We start from the raw sequence: 16,878 nt of genomic DNA on the forward strand, positions 1-16,878 counted from the left end.
TATGGACAATTTGGAGTCGACAATTAACCTAGCATGTTTTTGGAATGTGGGAGGAAACGGGAGAACATGCAAACGCCACACATAGGGTGGAATTGAACTCGGGTCCCCTGCGCTCATCCACCGTGCAGCCAACTTTAAACATTGCTTGATATAAGTATAAAATCAGAAGCTTCACAGAAATGAACCAATGACAAATCAGTGAATTAAAGTACTTGTTTTTAGTCACATTGCTTCCTAAAATAGTCCCTTTTCAATTCTTTGGAATGTACCACAGGGCTGGGGGCGGCACTACAAGCCACTAGGACAAGCAGTGTCCTATTTTTACTGGTACCAGAAGAGTAGCTGCAGGATAATGAGCAGGGACGGGGGATGTTTATTCCTATTTTATTGAGATGTGGTGTGTGTATGTGTGTGTGTGTGTGTGTGTGGTGAATGGAAGGCCCCCAAGTGCATCCAGCAGAAACTGGCGTGACTCATAAACGCCCCAACCCCGTCTCAACTGTTGCCCCTCCTTCCATGCCCCAATTTCAACGCATTTCGCAGAAAGTAACCAATCGTGCGGCAATCGCCCCCCGCCATCAAATGTCCGTGACATCAAACTTTACACAGACAGCAACACATGTCTGTCCCTACAGCTGGGAAGGATTTTGCAACCACTCCACCCAAAAAAAAAAAAAAAAAATTTATGACAAAAAATTTTAAACTGCCTGGGCACTTACTAAAAAAGAAAGCCACGCCTCCCTCGTGTGAGCCAATCGCTCAAGTTTCAAAACAAAGCAGAGGGATTGTGGCTTTACCCTGCCCGAGAACACAGTGTTCCTCCATGGGTGGTTTGACTTTGCATGTTCTCCCCCGTGCATGTATGGGTTTTTCTCTTTATGAATGTGAGTGTGAATGGTTGTTTGTCTATATGTGCCCTGTGATTGGCTGGCGACCAGTCCAGGGTGTACCCCGCCTCTCGCCTGAAGACAGCTGGGATAGGCTCCAGCAACCCCCGCGACCCTCGTGAGGAAAAAGCGGTAGAAAATGAATGAATGAATGAATATGTGAGAATAGGGACGAAAAACAACTTGATTTAAGTAAAAAATGAACTGAAAAAAAACGTATAAAATACACTTAAAAATTGTCATCCAACAGTTGCTGATGAATTTCTTTTTTAAGCAGCCATGGCTAACAGGCTTGGTCACAAACACTTTAAGCGATCAAGCTCCATTCAGCTGAAAAGTACGTCTAAATTAGTTCAAGCCTGTCGAATTGTGAAGTAGCTCAAGGGAGAGGAGCAGGGGGGGGGGGGGAATCCGGCATTGTTATCCTATTATCTGGGAGATAATGTGAGATATGAGATTTCCTCTTAGATTAGGAGGAGGCGTATACTGCTTAAGGCAGTCTGGAGCAATGAAGCTCACCATCCTCAGGCTCTTGGGAATGACTCCTCTTCACCTTGTGTGGCCTTTGTGACAAAGAGAATGTATAGAATGTATAGGAATAGACAGATAAGATGTACGGCATGAAATCACATGATGTTCATTTAATTCATTCATTCATTTTCTACCGCTTTTCCCTCACGAGGGTCACTGGGGTGCTGGAGCCTATCCAAGCTGTCTTCGGGCGAGAGGCGGGGTACACCCTGGACTGGTCGCCAGCCAATCACAGTGCACATATAGACAAACAACCATTCACACTCATATTCATACCTATGGACAATTTGGAGTCACCAATTAACCAATTAATGTTTTTGGAATGTGGGAGGAAACCATCACATGATGTATCAAAGAAAATATAATTTCGCCGATATATCGCGATACTTCGTTCCATGATACTGTATCGATATTAAAAAGTATGATATCAATATTTTTAGGCATTTATCATAGACTGTAAATAGTATTTATTCAAGTGCAGACACGGCAAAGGTTCATTTCTGATTGTAATTTAAACCTCCGATCATTAGGTGGCAGCACTTACGTAGTCAATTATGCAAGGACGATGAACGAGATTCACGAGTCTCGTTCAATGACCTCACACATAAACACAGTTCAACATGGCCGAATGCGAGCACATGACACCGCCCCCCTGCGGCGGCGTACAAGGCTGAAGTGTGGACACATTTTTGATTTCTACACAAAGTAGGGTGTGCAGAAATTAATAATAATAATAATAATAATATGTTATATGTATATGCATGTTCTCCCCGTGCATGCGTGGGTTTTCTCCGGTTTCCTCCCACATTCCAAAAACATGCTAGGTTAATTGGCGACTCCAAATTGTCCATAGGTATGAATGTGAGTGTGAATGGTTGTTTGTCTATATGTGCCCTGTGATTGGCTGGTGACCAGTCCAGGGTGTACCCTGCCTCTCGCCTGAAGACAGCTGGGATAGGCTCCAGCACCCACCGCGACCCTCGTGAGGAAAAAGCGGTAGAAAATGAATGAATGAATGAATTATATACTGTGATATATCATATCGTGAGCCTAGTATCGTGATACGTATCGTATCGCCATATTCTTGCCAATACACACCCTTAATGTCGGCTGGATTGAAGAAATGAGCAAAGTGGGCAAATTCGCATTGTTTTTTCCATACTGACACCCCCTGATTGCTGTCTACTAGATTTGAATGCGTGCCCATGCTTTGGTAATTTGCATGTACATTAATCATTTTCAGTGAGAAATGAACTGCCACGGCTGCCTGAAGGCTTCAAGGGAGGCAAGGGAGAGGAGGGAGGGAAGGAAGGAGGGGGGGGGCAAAGACAACGTGCATCTTGGCATCATCAGACCCTAGACTCAAAGCGAATATACTGCCTGAATTCAACCTGGCTCGCGCTGCTTGAGCCGAGGGGAGCTGTAAGGTGTTCATAATCCTTCACCGTAAATCTGTCCAACATGCATCATATGCTCTCATTCTGCAAGTGTCTGTATATGTGTGTGTGTGTGTGTGTGTGTGTGTGTCTGTCGCACTCTCAAATTACTCCGCTCCCCTGAGCCAAGACGGAGGATAAAATATGAATCAGCTGATGTCTCGGATAGTTTCCAGTCTCTCCAGACTTCCCGGGCCAATCATGAAGTGACACAGGCGTGCACATAAGGAGTCCCACACACACACACACACACACACACACACATATATACACATATTACACACTCAAATCTTGTTACATCATTCACAGTGGCCGAACACACCCTGCCGCTTGAAATCCTTTTTACCTTAACCTTTAAATCAGTTATCATATACAATGGAACCTCATTCATCCTCGCTCTTTAATGGCGTAGCCATATTGTACTGAGCAGCCAAGACGAGAGACAGGTGGTTCTAAGGTTACTTCTAAGTCTTGTTACTAGACTGCGATTTAAGTCAAGTTTTGGTGTAGGTCAGCTCTTAAACGTAAATCATATCTAATTTTAATCTAAATCACAAAAACTGTACACAAACCACACGAAGGATGTAAAATAGAGAAAAAGTAACATAAAATACGAAATGCCAGTCACTTTCAGAGCACCAGCAACCTGGTAGTTATGTGTACTGTTAAGAGTTTTGTGATTTCCGACCGTCTTTCAACGTGACGTGAGTCCTGACTGTGTGTGTGGCTGCGTGCAGACATGTTGTTGATGTTGTAATGGCGTGGTTTGGTCAACAGTAGCCTGTTTTGTTTTTGAAATAAAGAAACTGTTGATCGATCACCTTCTCCTCTTCCTTACAACATCCGGGTTTAGCTACTTCTTGAGTGAGTTTTGTGTTGACGACTAAAGTTATGTAAGTCAATTGTAGTCAATTATGTAAGTCAACTGAGGCCCATTTGTGTCGAAACGTTACATTGTAATTCTTTACATTTCCGGTTTATCTTTTTGATGCTCACTCAGCTAAAGTCTCATAAAATATGCTGACATTTTGCTTGATGCAACGTCAAAATTTATGGTTGAACTCCAAAAATGCCTTTGAATATTTTTATCTATCCAAGTCATTGCATCGACTACAACTGGACTGTTCAGGTTTTCCTAAAACAGGGGTCAGCAACCAACGGCTCCAGAGCCGCATGTGGCTCTTCAGCCTCTTTGTGTGGCTCCCTTCACAATGGTCAAGTATTTTTTTTTTTTTGGTAATGGTAATGGTTTTATTTCATTTGAACATGCATCAGATTACAATTGAATGCATCACATAATCAGTTCACAGTTCCACATGTCCAAAAGGAGTAGGAAGAAGCAAAGCTTATTAAATCCTACCCCTCCATCCGGTACTTTTACAATCAGTAACTGTTACATTTGTTCACTTCCTGCTTTCCTAATATATATATAATTTTTTTTCACGTTTTTTTATTTTTGTCACGTACCAAAGTATGAGGTCATATGACAATTACAATCAGTAACTGTTCCATTTGTTCACTTCCTGCTTTCCATAATACAGTTTAAGGTTACAGTTAAAGGTCCAAACATGCATGTTTTTTTAACACCTGAATGAGGAAAGTACGCATCTTGGTAATGAGTTTTTTTAAAAATCGGACTCTGAATGAATCCTGGCAGAATTCTGACTAGTGATTGGATGAGGAATGGAGGGGAAGCATGCTTCACATGTAGCAAGAAACAACAGTTTGTTGTATTCTGCTGTTAAAACTGATAAAATCAAGAAATATATTGTTTTTAAATGATTTTATATTTTTATTATTTATTTTCTTTTGGTGAGCTTGGTGGTAAAATGGCTCTTTTGATAGTAAAGGTTCCCGACCCCTGTCCTAGAAGAACTTTCATCACTTATCCAAGAAGTTCATGCTCAGAGACCAGGTAGGAAAGTTCTATTCTATTGGACAGTTTCTTACAGAACTCTACGACCTCAGGGAGATTCCAATTTCCATGTTCAACTGCAGTTCCATCGTAAGCAAAGCGGTTTACCTGACATTTCCTACGGGTAACTAAACAGTAATTTCCAGGTTACTAAAGACTGAAAGGTCCAAACATGCATGTTGGCAGTGTTAAAAATAACTCTCTAGTAGCTTTGGATGTCTGAGCGTCTGTCTGTCACTGTTGCCAAACCTGCCGCACAATCCCCTCGTCAACTCCCGATGCCGGGAAAAGCCCTACAATGCAGACCCAAAAGGCTGAACGTGACACAGATTTGAGAATCATTGCATGTGCCTGAAGGTGCCACGTGAGGGCATTTGTCGACATTTCAATATCATAACCATCCAAGAGCACCTGTCCATGCAAATATTAAAGCTGGGGGGGGGGGGGACACTTATGTGACATTAATGAAGTTTACGTGCACCTCAGCCGATACACCCATCCAGTCCACTTCCAATCCCGCTATTAAGCAAGTCAGGAGCAAAAACGACGCCCTGTTCACTGCAGCGACATGCTGTCAGGCCAATCACCCTCACTGAACATACACGCCTATGGAAGTAGACAGCCCCTCCCTCTGCAACGGCGCCAACAACACACAACACATATGACAACCCTGATGAGTTCCCGCAGCCTCATGTGCCTCCCATCATACATTTACCTATGGATGCTTCTGATTGGATAACTACATACAATATAAATACACTAGGATAGCATAGGATAAAACATTGAAACCACGCAAGCAGATCAGATTATTGCTCAATTTTAGGGGGTTTGGACAATCAAAGTCAGGGGTCTCAAATTCAATTTACTAGGGGGCCACTGGAGCTAGGGTCTGGGCGAGACTGGGCCGCATCAGGTTTTCAAAAAAAAAAACAAAAACGCATTTATTAAAAACAAAAAAATGAATAAACTTAAATTTAACTAAAGCTCTGATAAAACATTCCACTGTTCTCAAATATCTTTTATTTTTCTACACAAAATAAGATGAAAAATAAATAAACAAATCAAGAATAAAGAAAATCAATCAATCAGTAATAAATAAATAAATATAATAATAATAATAAAATGGCAAATAATAAAAAACACATATAGTTGGTGGGTAGACAAATTATTTTTTTCAGATTAAAATGAACAAAGCATTATTAGAGCCCTGTAGACATGACAAAACACGACTATAGTCACATTTATACTTTTTTTATTTACAACATATTGCGCAACTGCAGGGTCTTGAGACACATGCTAACTCGCAAACTAGAGAGCTAGTGACCTAAACGGTAGCCTTCAAGTTATTTCCTTTAAACATAAATAGCCAAAAACTTACCACTTCCACACGGATAGGGAGGATAACTATTAACAGTTATTTAACCTTTAACATGAACATTAATCAAACGTAATAATTTTTTCTGGGTACATGATACCATACAGAATCCATATCAAACTTGCGCGGGCTGCACTAACATTAAACTTTCATATCAAGGCGAGGCCCTGAAACTAGTGTCCTGCGGGCCACATTTGGCCCGCGGGGCCGCGTGTTTAAGACCCCTGATCAAAGCCAATTAATCTCCCCTGCTGTGGCGACGAGTGCAGCTGGGAGGCGGGAGGAAGGGTTCAAAAGTGCACGACGCTTCCTAAACTCCCTCTTGTAAGACGGTAATTGGGAAGTCATGACCTGAGGAGGATGCTGCCTTCCAAGAAGTCAGAAGCCATCAGGTATTTATAGGAGCTTAATGGCACTGTCTAGGTGAAGCCCTCATCTAGTGCTCTGATCCAGCCTTCCTCTCTCCAGCGTGACTCACGGCGGAATAATTTACCCAATACGCCTTTGAGGATTATTTTTTCCCAGAACTGCTGCGTGCGGTCCGGGTTCAATATGTAGTCCCTAGAGGTTGCTTTGCTTTTAGTTGGCTATATAGCTGCCCACCCCCGTCGTGATCCCCCCCCCCCCCACCTTCCACACTGCCTCCGACTGGCCTCCCACGCAAACAGCCAAGCTATAGCACTTCATTTCATTTTATTTCATCAGCAGCTTACCAACAATTATGCTGCCTTTTTTTTTTTTTTTCGAATTCTCCTCCACATCAGAAAGTGAATCTGCAAATGTTATTGTTGGTTGATGATATTCTCCCATGTACGCCGCTGCTAAATGTAATTACCGTATGACTAAAGAGGCTTCAATTGGTATACACAGACGAACATGAACTTTGTCAAATGAAGGTGCATGTTTTAATTTAATATTCAAGGTCAATCCTGAGCATAGCCTCTAAAGTAGGCCTTTCATTAGCCATTCATTCATACTGCAAACATTTACAAAAAATACGGTTGCACGAGCCAGCGTACTTAATTGCATCACAGTGCATGCATAGTGCATCAAAGTGAAAACATACCCACTTCCTGTTTTGTTTGGCCCCCCCTTAAGCGACCCCATGTGACCGTGTGCTTACATATTAGAAGTCATTCATTCATTCATTTTCTACCGCTTATCCTCATGAGGTTTCGCGGGGGTGCTGGAGCCTATCCCAGCTGTCTTCGGGCAAGAGGCGGGGTACACCCTGGACAAGTACATTGGAGAGGCTAAATAGTTTTTTCGGTAGTTCGCGACGGTCGTCTCTTATGTGATCCTGTAGCCTGTGCAATGTGGTGTAAACAAAGAATATGAGTGTAAAGGTGACTATAGGGGTGCTACATCATATCTACAGGGCTCTAATAAAGTTCATTCATTCATTCATTCATTCATTTTCTACCGCTTTTCCTCACGAGGGTCGCTGGAGAGGCGGGGTACACCCTGGACTGGTCGGCAGCCAATCACAGAGCACATATAGACAAACAACCATTCACACTCACATTCATACCTATGGACAATTTGGAGTCGCCAATTAACCTAGCATGTTTTTGGAATGTGGGAGGAAACCGGAGTACCCGGAGAAAACCCACGCATGCGCGCTAACCACTCGACCGCCGTGCCACCTCCACATATTAGAACTCATTCATTCATTCATTTTCTACCGCTTATCCACACGAGGGTCGCGGGGGGTGCTGGAGCCTATCCCAGCTGTCTTCGGGCGATAGGCGGGGTACACCCTGGACTGGTCGCCAGCCAATCACAGGGCACATATAGACAAACAACCATTCACACTCACATTCATACCTATGGACAATTTGGAGTCGCCAATTAACCTAGCATGTTTTTGGAATGTGGGAGGAAACGCATGCAAACTCCACACAGAGATGGCCGAGGGTGAAATTAAACCCTCGTCTCCTAGCTGTGAGGTCTGCGCGCTGACCACTCGCCTCGCCGTGCCACCCCCACATATTAGAACTGTCCGCTTTAAATGTTCTTAGCTAATCCGCCATCATTACCTGCAGTGGGCCTCACACGTCTGCTCTGTGGCCTGAAATAGCCCACGACCGCCACCTTCAAACCCTCTAATTTGCAGTTACATAAATAGACGCAGACATACTGTAAATGTTGCTTAAGCTAAAGTGGCCTTGCGCTTTGAAGGAGTTACCTGCTCGCCGGGTCAGTCGGGAGTGTAGGACTAATAACGTCTACCTTGGAGACATGCCTTTGCGGAGTTCACTTTAATGGGACGGGATTAAAGTGTCAGTCGGGTGCTTGGGCGCTTTAGGTCGAGGAGGCCAAGTTGTCTTTACTCTCAAATGGTAGAGTTTATGTTATGCAACGCTGCAACACAAAAAGGTAGATCCCGCTGAAAGCAAATAGGAGAGAAAAATTAACAGGCATATTGGCGTTCGATTATAGGCACGACACGCCTAGACGGCGTGGTATCGGAACAATGTGACAGTTCCATGGGATAAATTTAGCAGTATGAATACATGTTCAATAATGAGATTAGAGAGGAAAAAGAGAAAAAAGGAGGCAGCTATTGCTAAATCCCGCTTTGTAGCGGCGGATATCCTCCAAACCCAGATATCATGTCATGTATTTGACAGGAATCCCAACAGCTCTACAATGCGGCCTTCTCTGTATATGTTCTAACATCACCATAGAAATAGCACTCCATTCATACGCAAATGTAACACAGAGGCTCAAGATCTGCACTCAGGAAGGTGAGCGATCTTTGTGGTCCCCCCCCCCCACATCCTCTTTCTTCTCTTGTGTGCACAAATAGCCACAGGAGCGATGACAAGGCGACAAAGAGAGCCTGATAACATGTGGAGATGTCCATGGGAGGGTGAAGGAGATTACTCCGGGCTCACGGACAGATAGACGGCGGCAGCGGTTGTGCTTTACATGCGCTCGATTCTCATCATCATCTTCTTTTTGAATATGAACACGCTGTGGGCCGCTGACCTGTAACCTCCTACGAGTGTGAGAGTCCTATTTGCTTTAATAATTGAAATACTGCCACGTGTACATGACTTGTCAGAAATATGAAGTACAGTAGTAGAGCCTCAGAGTGCAATCTGCACTAATGTGCCCCATGGGGCTAATTACTGGACACTAAGGTACCTGTCTATCAGGGCCAAAACAGTACAGACACATTAGCAAGTATCAAAAGTAGTATTTGAAGCTTTGAAGTAATGTACAGTCTTATTTTGTCACGGTTAAAGTAGGTTGATGACTAATACTTTATTAGAGACGGCGGTCGAGTGGTTAGCGCGCAGACCTCACAGCTAGGAGACCAGGGTTCAATTCCACCCTCGGCCATTTCTGTGTGGGGTTTGCATGTTCTCCTTGTGCATGTGTGGGTTTTCTCCGGGTACTCCGGTTTCCTCCCACATTCCAAAAACATGCTAGGTTAATTAGCGACTCCAAATTGTCCATAGGTATGAATGTGAGTGTGAATGGTTGTTTGTCTATATGTGCCCTGTGATTGGCTGGCTACCAGTCCAGGGTGTTCCCCCGCCTCTCGCCCAAAGACAGCTGGGATAGGCTCCAGCACCCCTCGTGAGGAAAAGCGGTAGAAAATGAATGAATGAACTTTATTAGAGCCCTGTAGATATGAAGTAGCACCCCTATAGTCACCGTTACACTCATATTCTTTGTTTACACCACATTGCACAGGCTACAGGCTCACATAAGAGACGACCGTCGCTAACTACCGAGATAACTATTTAGCCTCTCCAATGTACTTGTTCTAAACTTAAAGTATTTCAAATGCAGTGGAGAATAAGGACAAAGCAAGAAGCCTAAAACTTGTCGGACATGTCATGGCTGACTCCATGCAGTGTGAAGGTAATGAAATATGACATCATATCTCGCCAATGTAACATTATAGTACTACATACTACAATATTTTTGACTAATAATAAGCCCTAGTCAACTAAGAAAGAGCAATTATTTATGAATACATTTTTTAAAAACCACAATAGAGTTATGGAGCAGTGCTCAAAACCGTGATGTACTGATCACTGTACTGCTTTTGACCACTATTATACCATTATTACTCATGGAAGAGGTATAGATGTTGTATGCAGTACAGTTCATGTACAATGTACCTGGAGAGACAGTAACTGACACCTAATTCACTGCTATTTTCTTGCTGTGACTTCAGAGCCCTATTTTTTTAAGATAAAGGTACTAATCTCAAAAGTGTCAATGGTACAGAGGAAGTATCTTTTGAGGTCTTTTTTTTTCACCGTTAAAAGTACCATAATACCACCAATCACAATGGCTTGTCACTGAAGCAATATGCTGCTTTTCTACCCTCGACGGCCTTTGATTTTTTTGACCAGACTTTGGCACAGGGACAGTAATGGATGCACCAACGAGGTGTCATAGGTATATTTTTAAACATTTGAGGTCACAATTTCAAATGCGAGAGCTGTAAAAGTACCTTGATACCACCATCACTGACTTGTCGCTGAAGAAATGTACTGCTTTTGTACCTTTGACATTGTAACTGCTTGAGAACCTTTAATTATTTGGCTGTACTTGGTCCCGGAAGAGACATAGACTTATATCCGATACTTATTTTAATATATACTGTACTTGGAGTGACAGTTATGGACACCTAATGACACCTAAATGCACATTTTGTGACAACATTAGAAGTCATAGTCATTTTTATTTTAATATATAGAAGCCCAAACCTCAAAAGTATCGATCATACAGAAGTAGTATATTTCAGGTCTATTGTAACCCTAACAAATAATACCACAAACTGGGTTGTCAGCGAATAAACTGCTTTTTTACCCTAAAAAAAACTTTGGTTCTTATACAGGTGGTTCTTAGAAATGAGTTCCATTCCCAAACTGTGATGGAAGTCAGGTTTTAGTGTAGTGTGAATTAGAACTTACACATAAATTGTTCTGTATAGGGGCGGCACGGTGGTCCAGTGGTTAGCGCGCAGACCTCACAGCTAGGAGACCATGGTTCAATTCCACCCTGTGTGGAGTACTCCGGTTTCCTCCCACATTCCAAAAACATGCTAGGTTAATTGGCGACTCCAAATTGTATGAATGTGAGTGTGAATGGTTGTTTGTTTATATGTGCCCTGTGATTGACTGGCGACCAGTCTCCCGCCTCCCGCCCAAAGACAGCTGGGATAGGCTCCAGCACCCCTGCGACCCTCGTGAGGAAAAAGCAGTAGAAAATGTATAAATGAATGTTCTGTATAGGGCATATAAAATCCAGTCATAAAAGATTTAATCCAAGAATTAAACTAAATAGTAATAAAAGAGAATTAATCTATGTACCTTCTAAAAATATCGTCCCATGCTAGTCTGGAAAGACAACCTCTTCTCCTTGTCACAGTGCACAGAATCCATGACCCCTCTATTATTCATTAGCATTCAATAATACCCTTAATAATGGTCGTGGCAGTAGAGGTTGGGACCAAAAGAGTTGCTAATATTGGTTGCTGTTTTCCTCTTTGAGGTTTTTGTGATGTTTGTTTACGCTTCCATGACGATGGCTTTCATTTTCTTTGTCGCACTGCCGACAGTGAAATCCAAAAAGTTAACTCATATATATATTCTTCTTCCTCGGTCTGGCTGCGCAGGAACACACTATATTTGATATATATATTCTATATACTATATTCGAGTCTTGTTTTTACGGATTTGGCCAAAATTACTTATTATTTTCAATTAATTTATGGGAGTGCTGTCACAACCACAAAATGTTACATATTATGTCATAAACTGAGAACCACCTGTACTGTTTTTGTTCCTGGAAGGGGTATAAACGGTAAAGGGACACTTATTTTCCGGGGTCCTAAAGTATCCATAGTTCAATGATACCAATATACTAAACAGTCACCTTTCAGCCAGGTAATAGGTCACATGGGTTAAATGAATGTATTAAGAGAAACAAAAATGGACTCCTAGTGGGAATCTTTTGGGGATTATAGAGGTTCTAATCTGAAAAGTGTCAAAGCTACACCACCACTGACAAATCCCTGATTACTCCCCAAAGGTGTACTAATGTACTTATTTCTTCTGTATGGGTGATATGCGGGCGTTATCCAAAAAAAAAAAAAAAAAAAGAGGGGCGGGGGGGGGTGAACTATCCAGTCTGCCAGCCTTGTTCCACACACGCTGCAAGAGGCGCCACTCCAGCCGATAAGTGAATCTAGCATCGATGATCTATTAGAAGGATCGGCCGCGTTAATGAAGCACGACGACCTCTCACACCTTCCGGTGCATGACAGGCGGACTAACAAAGGCGTGTGTGTGTGTGTGTGTGTGTGTGTGTGTGTGTGTGTGTGTGTGCGTGCTAGTCTTACCTTCCATCCGGCCGAGCTGTTACTGTCGCCTTTATCCTTGAAATAGGGCACGTAGCGGACCATCCAGTCGTAAATCTGCGACAGCGTCAGCCTTTTCTCCGGGGTGCTCTCGATGGCCCGGGTGATGAGGTCCGCGTAGGACTGGTTCCCCCACGCGTTCCGACGTGACGACTTGGCTTTGCGCAGCGGTCCGCTCACGTCGAGGCACGGGTGCGTGGCGCCGGCGGGTGCCGGGGCGCCGGCCGGATGCTTCAGATCGCCGGTCAGTGCGCCTCCACCGAGAAGCGCGGCTCGGCACGCCGGCACGTCCTCCGGCTCCACCTTGATGCCGGCTAGCGGAAGCCCCCCGCCGCTCACCTCGTGTGCGGCGGCGGCGGGGGGGAAATCCTCCGGGCACGGCAGCGGCCAGGTGCAGGAGCGAGGCCGGCTTTGCGGCTCAAAATCCGAATCAACCTGATGAGCGTCCAGTTCGTCGTCCTCCATCATCAACATTTGAGTGGGAAGTGAGTGGAGGGGGGGGGGGATCAAAGCTGGGGTGTCGTGGTGCTGGGTGGGGGATACATCCACGATTTGTTCCCCCAACCGTGCGTGTCTTTGCTGGGTGACTTGGGAGATGCTCACACGGCTATTAAACTTACGGATCAATGAGGGAGGGGGGGTCGACGACAGAGACGGATCATAATGAATGGAATTACGGCGTGCAAGGACAGGAGCAGCAATAAAAGTAACAGCACCTTTTCGTCCATTTTATCCTTTCCTTATCCTTGTCTTCATCATCGGATTCCAGATTCCTCCTCCTCCTCTTCCTCTTCCTCCGGTAGGTATAGCAGCAACAGATGATATTTAAGATGCGTGCGCAGCTTCTTCAAACGCTCGAGAAATCCTCCAGGAAGGTGTACGGGAAAAGGAGGCAAAAAAAAAAAAGATCAGCGGAGCATCCACGCAAGGCGACGAGGCGTGATTGTGGCGTAAATTATTCAATTCTCTTCCAAGGGTGATGGAGCAAGTCAGCGGCGCACAAGTGTCTGCAATTCTTAATGAAGAGGCGTGACGCTTCCACGAAGCTCAGACAAGAGATTGAAAATGCCGTTCACTTCCGTCAGCTTGAATTAAAAAGATTTCCACACACACAAACACACACACATACAATAAAAAGGTGACACGCAAAGAGACAAGAGTGTGTGACGCGCACCGTGGTCGTGGAGTGGAAGAGATGCTGCCAATTGTGGAGCGCGCTCACAGAATCGATACACTCCCCATCGTGATATCACATTGAGATCCACAACTCTTACCTCCTCTCTCTCTCTCTCTCTCTCTTTCTCCGCCTTCTTTCTCTCCCCCTTCAATCCCTCAATCAAAAAGCCGCCTTGTGAATGTTCGTTCTGGCGCAGCGTCGCTTTGTGTGTGCCAGATTCCACGCCCAGCAGCCCTGATATGTGTGTGTGGGGGGGGGGGGGGGGGGGGGGGGGGGGGGTAGAGAAAAAACAACGTGACAACTACACAAGGGGTTGTATTCGTGCACACTGCCACTCCATGTGTGCACAAAGAAATTAAATTAATAATAAAATAGAGAGGGGGATTTGCGCCTTTGTGCGTGACTGGGTGTCCAACGTCCAAATGTCCTCCACGGGGACCGGAGGGAGCTGCAGGTTTCACCTCATCAGATTTGGCGGGCTATATACCCCAGTGAGTGTAATTTTCTATGACGATTAGACAGATTTAGCTCAGATTAAGAGAGATTAGGTAACCCTAGATTTTAATCCGGAAGAGGTGAGGTAAAATGGGGTCTTTTTGGAAGTGGGATATATTAACAAAATGAAATGTCCACAGACGCACTCCAGGCAAAAATGAGGAAATAAAAGACATGATAAAGAATCTAAGCGGACTCCTGTGAGATGCTGCTTGGCTTTCCTCCTCCTCCTCCTTCTTGACCTCCATCATCAGCCACCGTGCCTGCTGCTGCCACAGGTGCTCTAAACTGATTGGAAGCCAAGCTCCACTTTCACAATGCATACATTTTAGTCAACATGAAAGATAAGGACCACCGAGAAAAGGAAATATAGTTCAATTGCAAAGACACGACCATAATGTCAAGACAAAAAGAGTCAAAATAAAGGCAACAATGTGACAAAGTCAGAAAAGACAGAAAAATTTAATATTAACACCATTATGTAGGCTGCACGGCGGTCGAGTGGTTAGCACACAGGCCTCACAGCTAGGAGACTCGAGTTCAATTCCACCCTTGGACATCTCTGTGTGGAGTTTGCATGTTCTCCCCGTGCATGTGTGGGTTTTCTCCGGGTATTCCGGTTTCTTCCCACATTCCAAAAACATGCTAGGTTAATTGGCGACTCCAAATTGTCCATAGGTATGAATGTATGGTAGGCTCCAGCGTGAGGATAAGCGGTAGGTAATTTTATGAGTGAAGTTGTAATTTACCAAGAAAAAGTCACAATCTTACAAAAAAATGTCATTCATTCATTTTCTACCGCTTTTCCTCACAAGGGTTGAGGGGGGTGCTGGAACCTATCCCAGCTGTCTTCAGGCGAGAGGCGGGGTACACCCTGGACTGGTCACCAGCCAATCACAGGGCACATATAGACAAACAACCATTCACACTCACATTCATACCTATGGACAATTTGGAGTCGCCAATTAACCTAGCATGTTTTTGGAATGTGGGAGGAAACCGGAGTAACCGGAGAAAACCCACGCATGCACGGGGAGAACATGCAAACTCCACACAGAGATGGCCGAGGGTGGAATCGAACCCTGGTCCTCCTAGCTGTGAGGTCTGCGCGCTAACCACTCAACCGCCGTGCCGCCAAAAAAAATGTCATAATGTTATGAAAAGTTTAGAGAAAAGTGTCAGAATGTTACAAGAATAGTTCAAAACATAATCTTATGAGAATCATCAAGTTTGGAGAAGAACGTTATGTTGCGAGAATAGTCTGGAGGAAAAAACACGAAATATTACAAGAATAGTCAAAAAGTTAGGGGGAAAATATTTCAAGATGTTATGAGAAAGTCGTGAAGTTAGTAGAACAACTTCGTAATGTTACGAGAATAGTCATTAAATTAGGAGAAAAATCTCGTCATGTTACAATAATAGTCAAAGTTCGGAGAAAGGCATCATAGGAAAACGCATTTCAGCCTAGTGTATCCGCAATCTTGTTCCTACGGCCATGAATCCACAGCTCATGACCCGAGATGAGGGTAGGAACATAGACCAGTATATCGGACCGGTAAATTGAGAATTTTGCCTTCGGGTTCAGCTCTCTTTTCACCACGACTGTCTGGCAATGCAGTCGCTGCGTCGATCCGCCTGTCAACGTCACGCTCCAACCTTCCCTCACTCATAAACCCGAACCCGAGTTCAACTCCTCCACCTAGTGCAGAACCTCATTCCCCAATCAGGAGGGTGCAATCCACCCTTTTATGACTGAGGACCATGGCCTCGGATTTGGAGGTCCTGAGTCTTATCCCAGAAGCTTCACACTCAGATGCCAACTGCCCCGGTAAACGCTGAAGGTCACAGCCCAATGACGCCGTCAGGACTACACGGTCTGCAAATACCAGAGACGAGGTCTTAAGGCCCCCCGAACTGGACTCCCTCAACGCCTTTGGTTGCAACTAGAAATTCTGTCCATGAAAATTATAAACAGAATCGATGACAAAGGGCGGCCTTGGCGGAGGCAAATGTTCACTGCGGAGAGGTTCGACTTACTGCTGGCAATGCGAACCAGGCTCCTACTCCGGTTGTACAGGGGCCGAATGGCATGGAGTAGCGCTCCGACAATCCCGTATTCCCGGAGCACCCTTCACAAGACACCGCGAGGGACACGGTCGAATACATTTTCCAAGTCCACAAAGTAGTAGTTTGAGTAATGTTAAATTAATATAATTGTGTGAGTAAAGTTACAAGATTATTTTATGGTTACAAGAATAGTCAAAATATTACGACAAAAAAGTGTATAAAATAATATTTTAAAATAATAAAATACTGCTTTTGAAAGAAAAATCAGAATGTTATGAGAATAAAAGTTATAATTAAAATTTGTAATATTATAAAAAATAAAATCTAGAAATAGTTATTTTTATCTCTTTGTATATCTTTAGAATGCACCGAAAAGTGAAAGACATATGTGATCATGTCCCACATAAGGATTGTGGATGATGAGCAAAATAAATTTTAAAAAAGTACAGTTTTCCATGAAAGCAGGTATACATTTATCATTGTAATATTAGGAATTCATTCTAATAGTATTATTTTTTTTGCTCATCAGCGTGGCGCCTGGCATTGCTCCCGACTTTCGCCCTTTACTCAGCCAGTAAGATTTGCCAGACTATTTTGCAGTCTG

General features: G+C 43.9%; 1 protein-coding gene across 2 annotated transcripts in view; it reads right to left on the reverse strand.

Moving 5' to 3' along the window:
* The window catches only part of LOC131105216 (forkhead box protein O6-like), a 159,240-nt gene extending 145,342 nt beyond the window's left edge, over window positions 1-13,898 (reverse strand). For both annotated transcript variants that reach the window (XR_013627408.1, XM_058053104.2), the window contains exon 1: window positions 12,518-13,898. Coding sequence is in view for 1 of the 2 variants with exons in the window: in XM_058053104.2 (XP_057909087.2) it covers window positions 12,518-13,009 (492 nt within the window). In the remaining variant the exon portion in view is untranslated. The remainder of the gene's footprint in view (window positions 1-12,517) is intronic.
* Between the last annotated feature and the right edge of the window lie 2,980 nt (window positions 13,899-16,878).

Source organism: Doryrhamphus excisus, linkage group LG5, assembly GCF_037039965.1.
Source record: "Doryrhamphus excisus strain RoL-2023G ecotype Guam linkage group LG5, RoL_Dexc_Guam_v1.1, whole genome shotgun sequence".
Classification (NCBI taxonomy): Eukaryota; Metazoa; Chordata; class Actinopteri; order Syngnathiformes; family Syngnathidae; genus Doryrhamphus; species Doryrhamphus excisus.